Source organism: Nicotiana tomentosiformis, chromosome 6, assembly GCF_000390325.3.
Source record: "Nicotiana tomentosiformis chromosome 6, ASM39032v3, whole genome shotgun sequence".
Lineage (NCBI taxonomy): Eukaryota > Viridiplantae > Streptophyta > Magnoliopsida > Solanales > Solanaceae > Nicotiana > Nicotiana tomentosiformis.
This window is the reverse complement of record NC_090817.1, coordinates 21,211,991-21,226,136: the sequence shown is the minus strand read 5'-3', so window position 1 is coordinate 21,226,136 and position 14,146 is coordinate 21,211,991. Positions and strand designations below refer to the sequence as shown.

Below are 14,146 nucleotides of genomic sequence, written 5' to 3'. Positions count from 1 at the left end.
TACTACTCATTAAAAATGAAAAAAAAAACTTTTTTGTTATGCGAGGGCGGGTTGAATACAGTAGATTTTGTTATGTGGTGCGGGGCGGAGCGGGTTGAAATATTTGCGGGTTAAGATTAAACCTGCCCCGCACCCGCACCCGCCCCGCCCGATTGCCATCTCTAATTGTAGATGTTAATACCAGAGGCCTGTGTAGACTATTCATTTATTTTTCTCCTGGTTTTACCCATATTTTGTTGTAAGCGAACTGACGGGCAGAGCTGAATGAAAAGACAAGCTAGCGTTTGGCCATAGATTCTCAAATTTGTTCTGAAAAATTTGATTTGGGTGAAGTTTGATTTGAAGATGAAAATGTGTTTGGACATCAGTTTTCAAAACATATTTCCCAAATTTATTTTGGAAAAACATGAAACATGACTTATACTCACAAGTTCTAAAAACTATCACAAATACCCAACAATACCATTATCAATAATATTCATTATATTATCGCAAACTATAGTCCTAAACATAAATAAATTTGATACAAAATTATCATTTTTATTATGAATTACATGATACACTATCAGGTGACCGAAAAGACAAAACAACATTGTTACAAAATAATAAATGGTGGGCTATTTTATTATATACAAATGTTTGGAGCAATTTTTAAAAAATGTAATAGTGATATTTTGGCCCATTGAGCTAGTTTTGGGATTTTGCCAAAATGTAAGCAAAATCTATGACCAAACATGTGTTTACCAAATAAAATCCAAATTTATTTTGTCAAAATCTACAGCGAAACGGGTCCCAAGTTGGAGGAAGTTCTCACACGATTCTAGAGTGAATACTCACTCTGCTGGTCTGCAATCTCTTTCATTTTACAGAAACACATGTAGAGGTTTTAAAGATGTCTGGATCAAGTTGTAACTGTTGTGTGATTTTCCAGATTTAGAAACATAATATTAATACGTTCATCCTTCCGCACAATCAAAAGTAGTGTTCATACACCTATTTCTGCTCTCAGCAATGAAATTTCACTCCCAAAATTGACCATCTTCTTTGTTCAAGATGCGTAAATTAACTGGTACATAAAACTACACACAGGACCTGGATATTTAATATGACAACATGACTATCCCAGGAATGTACTCTATGACTATTGGGTACAGGAAAGTTGTATAACAGTATCTGTTCCTTGCATCTATGATGAATAAAACCAAGGACGATTAGATATTGGAAAATTGTACAATATCATCAGTTGTTTGCATCAATCACAAATCTGGCGTCTGTTTAGGGCTGCCTCAAATCGGCTCAAGGAGCCTGCTCTCATTTCTGTACTCATGTCATTCTCTGGCGCCGGATAGTAATCTTCTCTCAGCTGTACATCTCGTAGGTTTGGGATTCTAGGTAGGAACATCATGAAATGTTCATGCGCTGTTCCATGGATGAACAGCTTTCTGAGTGTAAGGCATTCTTGGAGCAGCCCAGCTGCCGGCAGTGATAGACTCCTTTGGTTAACATCCCTATCTTGTGGTGGCCAATAATCAAGCTCCCTGAGATTCAAATGTCCAATCCCAAAGAGATAAAACCGTTCCCACTGGCTCAAATCCATCTGGCCCGATGGGGCAGTGTGTGCATAACCTATGATATCTCCACAATCCAAATGCATCTTCACAAGCTTAGGGAACCGTATAAGGGTGCTCAACCCAAACGCCCTCTCTGAAGGTTTTGACCATAGCCTACAATCTCCTTCTACCTTAATCTTTATCTCTTCCAAGTTAGGACAATCTTGAAGACCTGCAGCTTCTAAAGGAGTCAAAAGCTCACCAACAGCAATCCAAAGTGAGAGATATTGCAGCCGGTCCCATGTTCGTTCACCAAATCCATTGCCATGGCCATTCACTTCCACATAAACACTATTAAGATCATAGGAGTACTTGCATCTTTTTTTCCTGTTAAACATGAGATCATCATCAGCGGATCCAAATGCATCCCCGAATCCAGCAGGATGGCTTGATGCCTCACCGCCATTGGCCTTATTGAGATCAAACCCGTATTCAACACAACCATCAAGATTTTCAATTTCTTCAACACTATCCCACACACAATCAATATGAAGCCTCTCGATACGTTCTTGTATCGGTTCCAATGCTTTCAACGAAGACGACGCTCCAAGATTCTTGCAGCAAGATATCCTGACATCAACCAAGCTTCTCCGGAGCAAAGAAGCTAGCGTCCTCATTCCTCTCATTGTGATCTTCTTACAGCTTTGAATCTCAAACTTGGCCAATCTTGTACACCCTCTACCAATTGCAATCAAACCCATATCATCCAAGTCACCCACATTCCTAATCGACAAAGATTGAAGCCCCTGACAAAGTGCAACTCCATCCAGCTTCGACTCGATTGGCATAGAAATGCCATGAAATTGCCCCAACTTCAACAATTTCAACTTGGGACATTTCTTGTTCAGCACTTCCAAAGCAGGACCAGTATCTCTAACATTATTAGAAACATCTAATACAAGCTCTTCAAGTAAAGGAAGACCCGAAAATACCTCAATCAAAGTCGAAACACTAATTTTCCCATCGTCGATACTAAACCCCTCTTCATCTAGATCACTCTCACTCCTGCAATTAGACAAAACAGACGTATCCGCTAAATGAAGCACGGACAATTTGGGACAATTTTTAGCTATACATACCAAAGCCTCATCACCAACAAAACCAATGTACCTAGGATCAAACATACAAACAACCTTAAAATCTTTCAAATAAGGACAGCATTTAGTGATGACTCTAATCTCATCCGTCTTAAAACCTTCCGAAAATGAAGCGTTTAAAAGATTCAATACAGTCATATTACTCGCAACGACAGGATTCGATTCAAGGGCTGGTGGTAAATCCTCCGTCCAACAATAAAAAGTAGATAAGTCAAGCGAGGCCAGTTGCGAGCACCCTTGAAATAGTAAGCTGAACTCATCCCCACTAGCTAATTGCGGACGCTGGTGCCAGCGGACAAGCTTGATCTGCTTAAGCTGGGGCCACTGGATGGGCAAGAGCTGGAGCGCGTGCGGGTCACGCGCGTAGACAGTGAGTGAACTGACTGAAGGAAATGCGTGGCGGAGAAGATGGGCGATGAGGGTTGAATCATCAGCGCCGTCGTTATCTGCGGCGGCGCGTGGAGAGAGGAGGGGATGGCCCCAAGGTGAGAGGAGTGAGAGGTCGAGATGAGTAACAGACCGGAAGCAAGTTGGGAGCATGAAAATGTCGCGCGTCGTGTTGCCTCGGAGCGTGAGGGAAGTGCGGGTGGAACGTTCTAGGACGAGCCATTTGCGGCAGACGAGAGCGGCGACGTTGCGGCTGCGGACGTCGGAGACGGCGGCGATTATGTTGGAAAGTATTACGTCGGGGAGATCATTAAGAGTAGTGGGTCTAGCTGAAGTTGCCATTGAAAAAAGCTTGTTGAAAAATAATGAGTCGTGAATGAGAAATGGAGGATTATGGGGTTTTTGAAAGTCAGTAAACTATTGTGTGTTTGTGGGTGGTGGGGGTGTGGGATAGAGCAGGGTACTGGGTTGCAGGGAGTGGGACGATGAGCAGGACCCATGTGAGTGTCACGTGTGATCCATACCCGTTGGTCGTTGGGCGTTAAAACAATATAACACTCGTGTTATATGACTATAAACAATATAACACTCGTGTTAAATGACTTTAAATTAGGGGTCAATGGTGCGGACGGTTATTTTTTAAAATTTATACCGATATCAATTTTTTAGTTATTTTATTATGCATAATTAAAATTAGATATTTTGAAACCGTCTCAATCATATCGGTTTCTCTTCGGTATCGGTACGATTCGATTAATTTTCGGTATTTTTTTAAATGTCATGTAAAAGTCACTAATAGAAGTAGAATGCAATAACATACATACTTTTATAGAACTTAGCAAACTCTCTAGATATTTTTACTCTTTAAAGGGTGATGATTAAGAAAATATTAAAGATGGTCAGGGGATAGATCCATCAATTATTCTACAACAGCGTAAAAGAAACTAAACAAAGATATTAACTGAGTGAAAAGATATTAACTAAGCTGGAACTCAAGAATAAAGTCTATAGAAGATTAAATATTCAAAAAGATAAATCTAAATCATATGAAAAGAAACATATTCAATACATTGTAGTTTGCTACTAATCGCTAGAATAGCTTGTGTCTTGCTAGTGAATATGTTGGAAATAATTTAGCTAGCGTTTGGCCATAGATTCTCAAATTTATTCTGAAAAATCTGATTTGGGTGAAGTTTGGTTTGAAGATGAAAATGTGTTTGGACATCTGTTTTGGATGAAGTTTGGTTTGGAAAAATATGAAACATGACTTATACCCACAAATTCTAAAAACTATCACAAATACCCAACAATACCATTATCAATAACATTCATTATATTATCGCAGACCATAATGAACTACGTGATACACTATCAGATGACCGAGAAGACGAAGCAACATCGTTATAAAATAATAAATGGTGGGCTTTTTTATAAAATACAAAAGTTTGGGGCAATTTTTAAAAAATATAATAGTGAAAATTTGGCCCAAAACCAGCTCCAAAATGTAGGCAAAATCTATGGCCAAACATGTGTTTGCCAAATAAAATCCAAGTTTATTTTGATAAAATCTATGGCCAAACGAGTCCTAGTTTCAATAGGAGTAGCATTATAGATTTGGGAATTAAGATTTTGAGTTTAATTACTTGTTTGTTTGTAACCGTTTTCACAATTCCAAGGCCCAAGGAAAATTTTAATACATTATTATTCTTAAACTTAATATATAAATATATTTTTCACATGTAATTTTATTCGGTACGGTTCGGTATTTTATAAAATAAAAAACCTACCCTAATTATCGGTACGGTTATAGATTTATATAAAAACCTACGATTTTATTAAAAGAAATCTAAAAATCGATTCGGTATGGTACGGTTCGGTCGGTTTAGTCGGTTTTTAAATATCCATTGACACCCCTACTTTAAACCAAAATTTTTTTTAACTTCCCACGGTAATTTATAGATGAAATTAAGCCTTTTGAGTTTGTATAATATTAGTTGTGAATTCGACGCCCACTATCATTTTGTGGAAAAAAATTGTCACTTTTTAATTTGCAAGTTCTGTCAAACAAACGTCTACAATATGGAGTTAAATACATCTAATTTTTTTATCATTAACTATAATATGCAAAAATTATATAAAAATTATAACTACAAATAAAGTAAATTTTATTTTATCCCCTTAACCTTTAAGAATTGAGAAACAATCCTCCACCCCCACCCCACCCCACCCCACCTTTTGAATGGGAACGATAAGCCTTTGACTCAAAAATTTCACCGAAATAACGATTAGAGGAGTCGGGTTCATAAGTCGGATATAATCCTATATTGGTTTAAAAGGATGGATTTTATGCATATTATTTTTTGGCTTTCAAATATTTTTGTGTCACAATTGTTATCGTAAATACACTTTTCTGCTAAGAATATATTTGGTGTGACATAGCAATATTCAAGTGATATTTCTGTTACCGAAAAAAAAAGTGTTACAAGTTGAGTGATTTTTTTGTTATAAAATAAAGAAAAATGCGTGTTACTGAGTGATTTTTTTGTTCTGAAATAAAAAAAAAGTGACTTTATTACATTATTTTTAATAGCTGAATGATAATTTAAGTAATAATCTCGTCATTTTTACTGTTCTTCACTTTGGAGTAAACGAGTAGCGATTATTCTTTTAACGACATGAATTTGTATGTGTTATCCTTGCCATTGGTGAAAATTTTATAGTTGATGTTGATGAGACTTGATACAAAAGAGAGTACTTGTGTTTTTCTACAATGTGATACAAAAGAGAGTACTTGTGTAATGCTGCTTGTTTTAAGTAGATTGGTTGAGAGTCCGAACTCCTCATTTTGTTCCCCTATTGTGATTTGTGTGCTCTTTTTGTGTTAGATCCTTATATATCTAAATTACTATTTTCTTGATACTAACTACTAAGTGGCAGAGAATAGTGTAACTTGTTATAACAAAAATTAAGTTACGGTGGATGTCTCCTCTTCTTCCATGATCTTCTCAAATGTTTAATGATATATTCAATGACATAATTCTATACTTAATGACATATTCAATGACATATTTCTATGCTTAATGACATATTCAATGACATATTTTTCTTCACTTTTCATGCATATATAAAGGCCTTATAATAGATAGGAAAATACATACAATTGAAGAAGAAATAAGAATCTCTCTTCCTCTCTTTCTCTCTATATCTCTTAGTTTGTTTTTCTTTGTTATATATTGTTACTTTGAGTAATATTTATAATACGTTATCAGCACAAATTAGCTTCTACTCAAGTCCGATCCGGCACACACTAGCTATCACCACTCTGCTTTCTCGTATGTTTCTTTTAAAGTTGTCATATCATTGTTATTACGTCAGAATTTTCTTTTTCCCAAGGTTGATTGCTAATCTGCACATATACCAGTTAATTTAGATTGTAAGATCATTATAAAATTATTATTAAAATATTATAAGAAAATATAGAATACGTATATTAAATCATTTCGTAACAAGATTTTGCCATAATTACAGCTGAGCGTTCACCTCTATTTTTGTTTATTTTTTTCTTAATTAATTAAGAATTTGCCATAGAAATTTTTGGTTAATTTTATTGATTAAAAATTTTGGTGAATTTTATTTATATAAATATGAATACCATATTTGTCACAACCCAAATTTCAACTAGTCGTGATGGCACCTAACTCAACCCGCTAGGTAAGCTAATTAATAACTATCCAATTCCAATGATATTAACAAAATAATTAAACGAAAGTAATTTACTGAATCTTATACATTTTTCAAGGACTGGTAGTACAAATCATGAGCTTCTAAGAATAGAATTCACAAAGTTGAAATGAAATAAATACATCGTTTGTTTGAAAAGTACATAAACAGAGTTTTTTAGATCTAAGGCTACCACGAACAAGAGGCAGCTATAACCGGGACGCAGGTACATTTTCAATCCAGCTCCCATCGATCACAACAACATCAGCAGCCAACATCTGCACGCAAGGTGCAGAAATGTAGTATGAGTACAACCGACTCCATGTACTTAGTAAGTAACAAACCAAAGAGGTATCTCAGAAATAAAATGCTCAGTTCGTTCATAAATCCAGGAAAATAGGCGTTTCTTTTCAAGTATCTTAGTGAAAATCCAAATCTTTTACCGAAAATACCAAAATACGAGTAAGTTTGAAAACTGTGATTTTTTTCAAAAGTTTTTCAATAATAAGTAAGATGTTTCATTTTCAGATAGCATGAGAAAAGTACGTCTAAATGCCTACATGTCAAGATACAGGTAAAATCATAAATGTCCCTAAAACTGGGTAGCAGAAAGAAATGCATCTCTATGCATGTATCTCAAGTATGCATGACAAATGCAATATATCACGATGATGAGCTCATGTATTCACACTCCCAGAGTACTCAATCTCACTGTCTCGCATTCTCTCTTACTATGCTCAATGCTCAGCACACTCAATCACTCAGCTTTCTACAATACCTGCTGTGGCATGCAGCCGATTCACATATGACCATAAGGCCCATTGCGGCGTGCAACCCGATTCACATATCTATAGTCGACTGCGCTCACTGGGGGTGTGCAGACTCCGGAGGGTCTCCTTCAGCCCAAGCGCTATATCGATGCAGTATGCAGCCCGATCCCATATAATGTAATTAATATAATATGCTGTGGCATGCAGTCCGATCCCAAAATATGTAATCAACATAACATGTTACGACGTACAGCCCGATCCCAAAATATGTAATCAATATAACATGCTGCGGCGTGCAGCCCGATCCCAAAATATCACTCTCACTCAGGCCCTCGGCCTCACTCAGTCATCAATCTCTCCAGTATCACTCACGGGATCACAATGTCATGAAACTATCCCGACAATAATGATATGATGTATCAATTAATAATAACCAAGACTGAGATATGATATGAATGCATGGATATGACCGAGTACGAAATATCAATGAAATCAATGAGATGACAATAAGAAATGACCACTATGGGTCCAAACAGTACCAGCATAATGCCTAAATATGATATCTAGCTTGATTGATAGCTTAACTACTTTATCACATGATAGAAATATGGATATCAACAAAGTAGGACCACTATACAGTGCCATAGAAGCAACAAAGTCCCAATTCACATGGTGCACGCCCACATGCCCGTCACCTAGCATGTGCGTGACCTCAATACCGATCAGATAACACGTATTATGGGGTTTCATACCCTCAACACTAAGTTTAGAAGAGTTACTTACCTTGAACAAGCGAATACCAATGCCGAGCAAGCCAAGCGATGCTCCAAAGATGCCATCACGCGCGCAGCGACTCCCGAGCGACTTAAAACTAGCCAAAATCAACTCAAATTCATCAAATAAAGCCCAAGGAAACAATTCCAAATGATAAAGATATAACCCTTAATCAAAACCCAAAATCGGCCAAAAATCACACCCGAGCCCACGCCTCGTAACCCAACAAAACTCACAAAATACGACAATTGGATCCTCCAGTCATAGAGCTCCCTCTCCTTCGACAATAACTATAGCAAATTTCTAAGTATTGTCCTTCCAACCATGTTGTAATCTATTCCGATAGTATCCATTCTAGGTCCAATGACCTCATCTCATCCAACACGACCACTCTAGTGACATGACACACCCATACAATCTAAAGCTATAACTCGTGCAATTCGTGTACCAATAAGCAACAATCCAAATGTACTCAATCATGGAAAAATGACTCAGATGAGATAACTGTCCCGCAAGCTCAACAAGTACCACCACAACGCAGTGCTAAGAACCTATCACACACCATAGAACCAAAACACACAAATATAACACAAGGGATCATATCACAACATAACTCCGCTGCAATGCATGACCCCATCCAAACACTGATCCATATGAAATACCTCAGCCATCATGCTCAAAATCAATACACTACATCCTTTACGAATAACCACTCAATTATTTTATGATTCCCATATACCCATAGAGTGTAATACAACCTGTATCCCGGATTTCCTTTACCTGAGTCATCATCGATCTCGACCTCTGCAAGTCATAACTGATTCACCAGTATACCCCGAACCGAAACCAATACAACACATAACCGTGCAATCAACGCGTTGATAGCAGACTCCCCCACTTGGCTCAAAGCCATAGAACAAAACAATCGATAAGATCACGATACCCATACTCTATTACTGCCACAATCCCGCACTGAAATTTAACTAAATCCTTCGTAAGCTCATGTAACACAAACCATATAATTTCTCAAATTATCTACAAATCTCACATTCATCCTCGTGATAGTCAGGTCAGCTGTTACAACCGATCCAAACTCAAATCGCGCAAATATACCCCACTGGTAAAAAAGAAATCCCCCCCACAATATTATAAAAACCACACATCCGTAGATTACCTCGCAGGTTATAACTCACCTGTTTAGCCTCAAACTGACATCTCTTTATACCTTTTCACAACCACAACTACTAAGCAATCACTTAATCTCCCTAAGTCTGATCTCGACAATAATACATGAGAACCTATTTCGTTCCAGCATTAAGCAACAGAAAGAATCCTTCAATGCACTCATACTCGAGACTGTACGTCACATCAAAACGAAAATCAAGCACCCAATGGCCCTTACTTTACATTTCAAGGAAACACTTCTCGTCGCATTCAAACCATCTTAACACATCCCTCAATCACATCATACTCATCACAAAGCCATTTCACTGCTCATCGAGCCACAAATTCCACTCGTAGGGACATTACCGGACATATGAGTCCAAATGTAAAATTTACAACTAAAGTTACCGAGCTTAAGCTGCGGTCTAACCATGGCTTTAAGTCCTCCAGACTAGCCTATCACCAAAACACAGAATATACATCTCGAACCTTGTTCATAGAATCACAAGCCGGCGATGCACAGTTGATACCGAGCGCTCATGTGCGCATACAAATGCGTGGAAGGAATTCAAAGAGTTATGCTTCAGGCTGAATTGATAAGGAAAGAAAGATGGGAAGTATATCCTAAATGTCCGGTAGCCTCTCGAAGATAGGTATGGACGTTATCATACCAATTCGCAAGACTCTACTAGACACTTGCTCATGATTTGTAGAACCTATGAACCTAGAGCTCTGATACCAACTTGTCATGACCCAAAATTCGACTAGTCGTGATGGCACCTAACCCAACCCGCTAGGTAAGCCAATTAACAACTATCCAATTCCAATGATATTAACAAGACAATTAAACGAAAGTAATTTACTGAATCTTATACATTTCTCAAGGACTGGCAGTACGAATCACGAACTTCTAAGAATAGAATTCATAGAGATGAAATAAAATAAATACATCGTTTGTTTGAAAAGTACATAAACAAAGCTTTATAGATCTAAGATGACCATGAACAAGAGGTAGCTACAACCGCGACGCAGGTACATCTTCAATCTAGCTCCCATCGATCACAGCAACATCAACAGCCAATATCTGCACGCAAGGTGCAGAAGTGTAGTATGAGTACAACCGACCCCATGTACTCAGTAAGTAACAAACCGAACATTAGGTTGAAAGTAGTGACGAGCTAACAAAAAGGTCGGGTCCAACACCAATATTCTACAACAGTTCATAACAACATAGTACAAGTAATAGAAGAGGTATCTCAGAAATAAAATGCTCAGTTCATTCACAGTTTCAGGAAATAGTCGTTTCTTTTCAAGTATCTCAGTGAAAACCCAAATCTTTTACCGAAAATGCCAAATCTTTTACGAGTAAGTTTGAAAACTGTGATTTTCCCAAAAATCCTTTCAACAATAAGTAAGATGTTTCATTTTCAGATAGCATGAGGAAAGTACGTCTCTATGCCTACATGTCAAGATACAGGTAAAATCCTAAATGTCCCCAAAACTGGGTAGCAGAAGGAAATGCATCTCTATGCATGTATCTCAAGTACGCATGACAAATGCAATGTATCACGATGATGAGCTCATGTAATCACACTCCCAGAGTACTCAATCTCACTATCTCGCATTCTCTCTCATTATGCTCAATGCTCAGCACACTCAATCACTCAGCTTTGTACAATACTTGTTGCGGCGTGTAGCCCGATCGACATATGACCATAAGGCCCGTTGCAGCGTGCAACCCGATCCATATATATATAGTCGACTGCGCTCATTGGGGTGTGCAGAATCCGAAGGGGCTCTTTCAGCCCAAACACTATATCGCTGCGGCGTGCAACCCGATCCCATAAAATGTAATCAATATAACATGCTGCGGCGTGCAACCCAATCCCAAAATATATAATCAATATAACGTGTTGCGGTGTGCAGCCTGTTCCCAAATTATGTAATCAAGATAACATGTTGCAGCGTGCAGCCCGATCCCAAAATGTCACTCTCACTCAGGCCCTCGGCCTCACTCAATCATCAATCTCTCCAGTCTCACTCACGGGCTCACAATATCATGAAACTAGCCGACAACAATAATATGATGTATCAATAAATAATAACTGAGACTGAGATATGGTATGAATGTATGAATATGACCGAGTACGAAATATCAATGAAATCAGTGAGATGACAGTAAGAAACGACCACTATGGGTCCAAACAGTATAGGCATAATGCCTAAACATGATATCTAGCATGATTGACAACTTAACTACGTTATCACATGGTGGAAACACGAATATCAACAAAGTAGGACCACTATACAGTGCCATAGAAACAACAAAGTCCCAATTCACATGGTGCACACCCACACGCCCGTCACCTAGCATGTGCGTGACCTCAATACCGATCAGATAACACGTATTATGGGATTTCATACCCTTAACACTAAGTTTAGAAGAGTTACTTACCTCGAACAAGCAAATACCAATGCCGAGTAAGCCAAGCGATGCTCCAAAGATGCCATCACGCGCTCAGCGACTCTCGAACGACTCAAAACTAGACAAAATCAACTCAAATACATCAAATAAAGCCCAAGGAAACAATTCCAAATGATAAAGATCGAACCCTTAATCAAAACCCAAAATCGGCCAAAAGTCACACCAGGGCCTGCGCCTCGTAACCCAGCAAAACTCACAGAATACGACAACCCATTCAATTACGAGTCCAACCATACTAGTTTCACTCAAATCCGACTCCAATTAGATGTTCAAAACTCAAAAATTCATATTATGAAACTTTAAGCCAAAACCCCCAATTTCCTCTTTAAAATTCACAATCCTTACCAACACGAAGGTAGATTCATGGAATAAGATCAAAACCAAGTGTAGAACACTTACCCTAATACTTGTGATGAAAATTCCTCCAACAATCGCCTCAATCCGAGTCCTACATCTCAAAATATGATAAAAGAACCAAACCCTCGATTTATAGTATTTTGCCCAGCATTCTCGCACCTGCGGAACATTAGCCGCTTCTGCGGCGTCGCTTTTGCGACCAAAAACACACTTCTGTGGAGAAGCACTGGAGGTCTGCCTTCGCACCTGCGGTAGAAACTCCGCTGCTGCGCACACGCAGGTGCGAGTCCAAATTGCGCTCCTGCGCTGACGTTTGCTTTTGCGCCCTTTCACACCGCATTTGCGCCTTCGCGGATGCGAATGAACCTCCGCTTCTACGGACTCCTGCTCCTAGCAACACCTCTGCTCCTACGTCTCCTTTGTCGCTTCTGCGACCATTGCACCTGCGCAAACCAGCCGCAGGTGCAGTCACACCAGAACCAGCAGCAACCAACAATGAAAACATAAAGAAAATGATCTGAAATCAATTCGAAACTCACCCGAGCCCCCGTCCGAACATGCCAACAAGTTCCATAACACAATACTGACCTACTCGAGGCCTCAAAACACACATAACAACATCAAAACGACGAATCATACCTCAAATCAAAATCTATGAACCTTGAACTTTTTAACTTCAATAACTCGTGCCGAAACATAGCAAATCAACCCGGAATGAACCTAAATTTTGCACACAAGTCCCAAATGACAAAACAAAGCTATTCCAATTCCCGGAATCACAATCCGAATCCGACATCAAAAAATCCACTCCCAGTCAAACTTTTCAAAAATCCAACTTCCGTTATTTCAAGCCAAATTCCACTACGGACCTCCAAATTGAAATCCGGACACTCTCCTAAGTCCGAAATCACCCAACGGACCTACCGGAACCATCAAACTCCGTTCCGGGTTCAAATCCACAAAAAGTCAAACTTGGTCAACTCTCCCAATTTAAAGCTTCAACAATAAAATTCATTCTTCCAATTCGATTCCGAATAACCCGAAAACTAAAACCGACGATTCAAATAAGTCATAATACATCATACGGAACTACTCATGCCCGTAAACTACCGAGCGAAGTGCAAATGCTCAAAACGACCGGTTGGGTCGTTACATTCTCCCCCACTTAAACATACGTTCATCTTCGAACGTGTCCAAAGTTGTTCTCAAAGCCATCAAACCACCGTATAACCTTGCCATGCACATACCCGGGGGTGATCCCACATCACCCTAACCCATATACGTCCGATAACACAACATAACTGAAATCTCAATTCAACCTAGCCCACAAGCCTTAGAATCCAATTTCTAACATCCGAAATTTCTTATAAGATCTGAATCTCGCAACTACACACTGTATAAGTCTGAACAAGTTGTACCAAGCTGCAACCATAACCCAAGATACAATCGCATGATATATCGTATAACACAGATACTCGTAGCAATGATTTCTAATCACAGTAGCTGCTCAAAACAACCCAATGCCTGGTAATAAAACTCATATCAAACAAGACTCCATTCTAAAACCTTTGTACACTACCGATGATGACAGAAACACGTAAAAACTCGTAACCATTCATCAGATCAACAAGTCATGGAGCTCCCTCTCCTTCGACAAGAACTATAGCAAATTTCTAAGCCGACTTCCGATATTATCAAATTTCTAAGCCGACTTCCGATATTATCTTTCCAACCATGCTGTAATCTATTCCAATAGTATCCATTCTAGGTCCAATGACCTCA

The 14,146-nt window shown here is 38.7% G+C and overlaps 1 protein-coding gene across 1 annotated transcript; it reads right to left on the bottom strand.

The window, feature by feature from the left end:
- Positions 1 to 968: 968 nt before the first annotated feature.
- Positions 969 to 3,551, bottom strand: LOC104119838 (F-box/LRR-repeat MAX2 homolog A-like). The gene has a single exon (XM_009631430.4). The coding sequence runs from the start codon at positions 3,434 to 3,436 to the stop codon at positions 1,253 to 1,255; it is 2,184 nt and encodes a 727-aa protein (XP_009629725.1). The 5' UTR covers positions 3,437 to 3,551; the 3' UTR covers positions 969 to 1,252.
- Between the last annotated feature and the right edge of the window lie 10,595 nt (positions 3,552 to 14,146).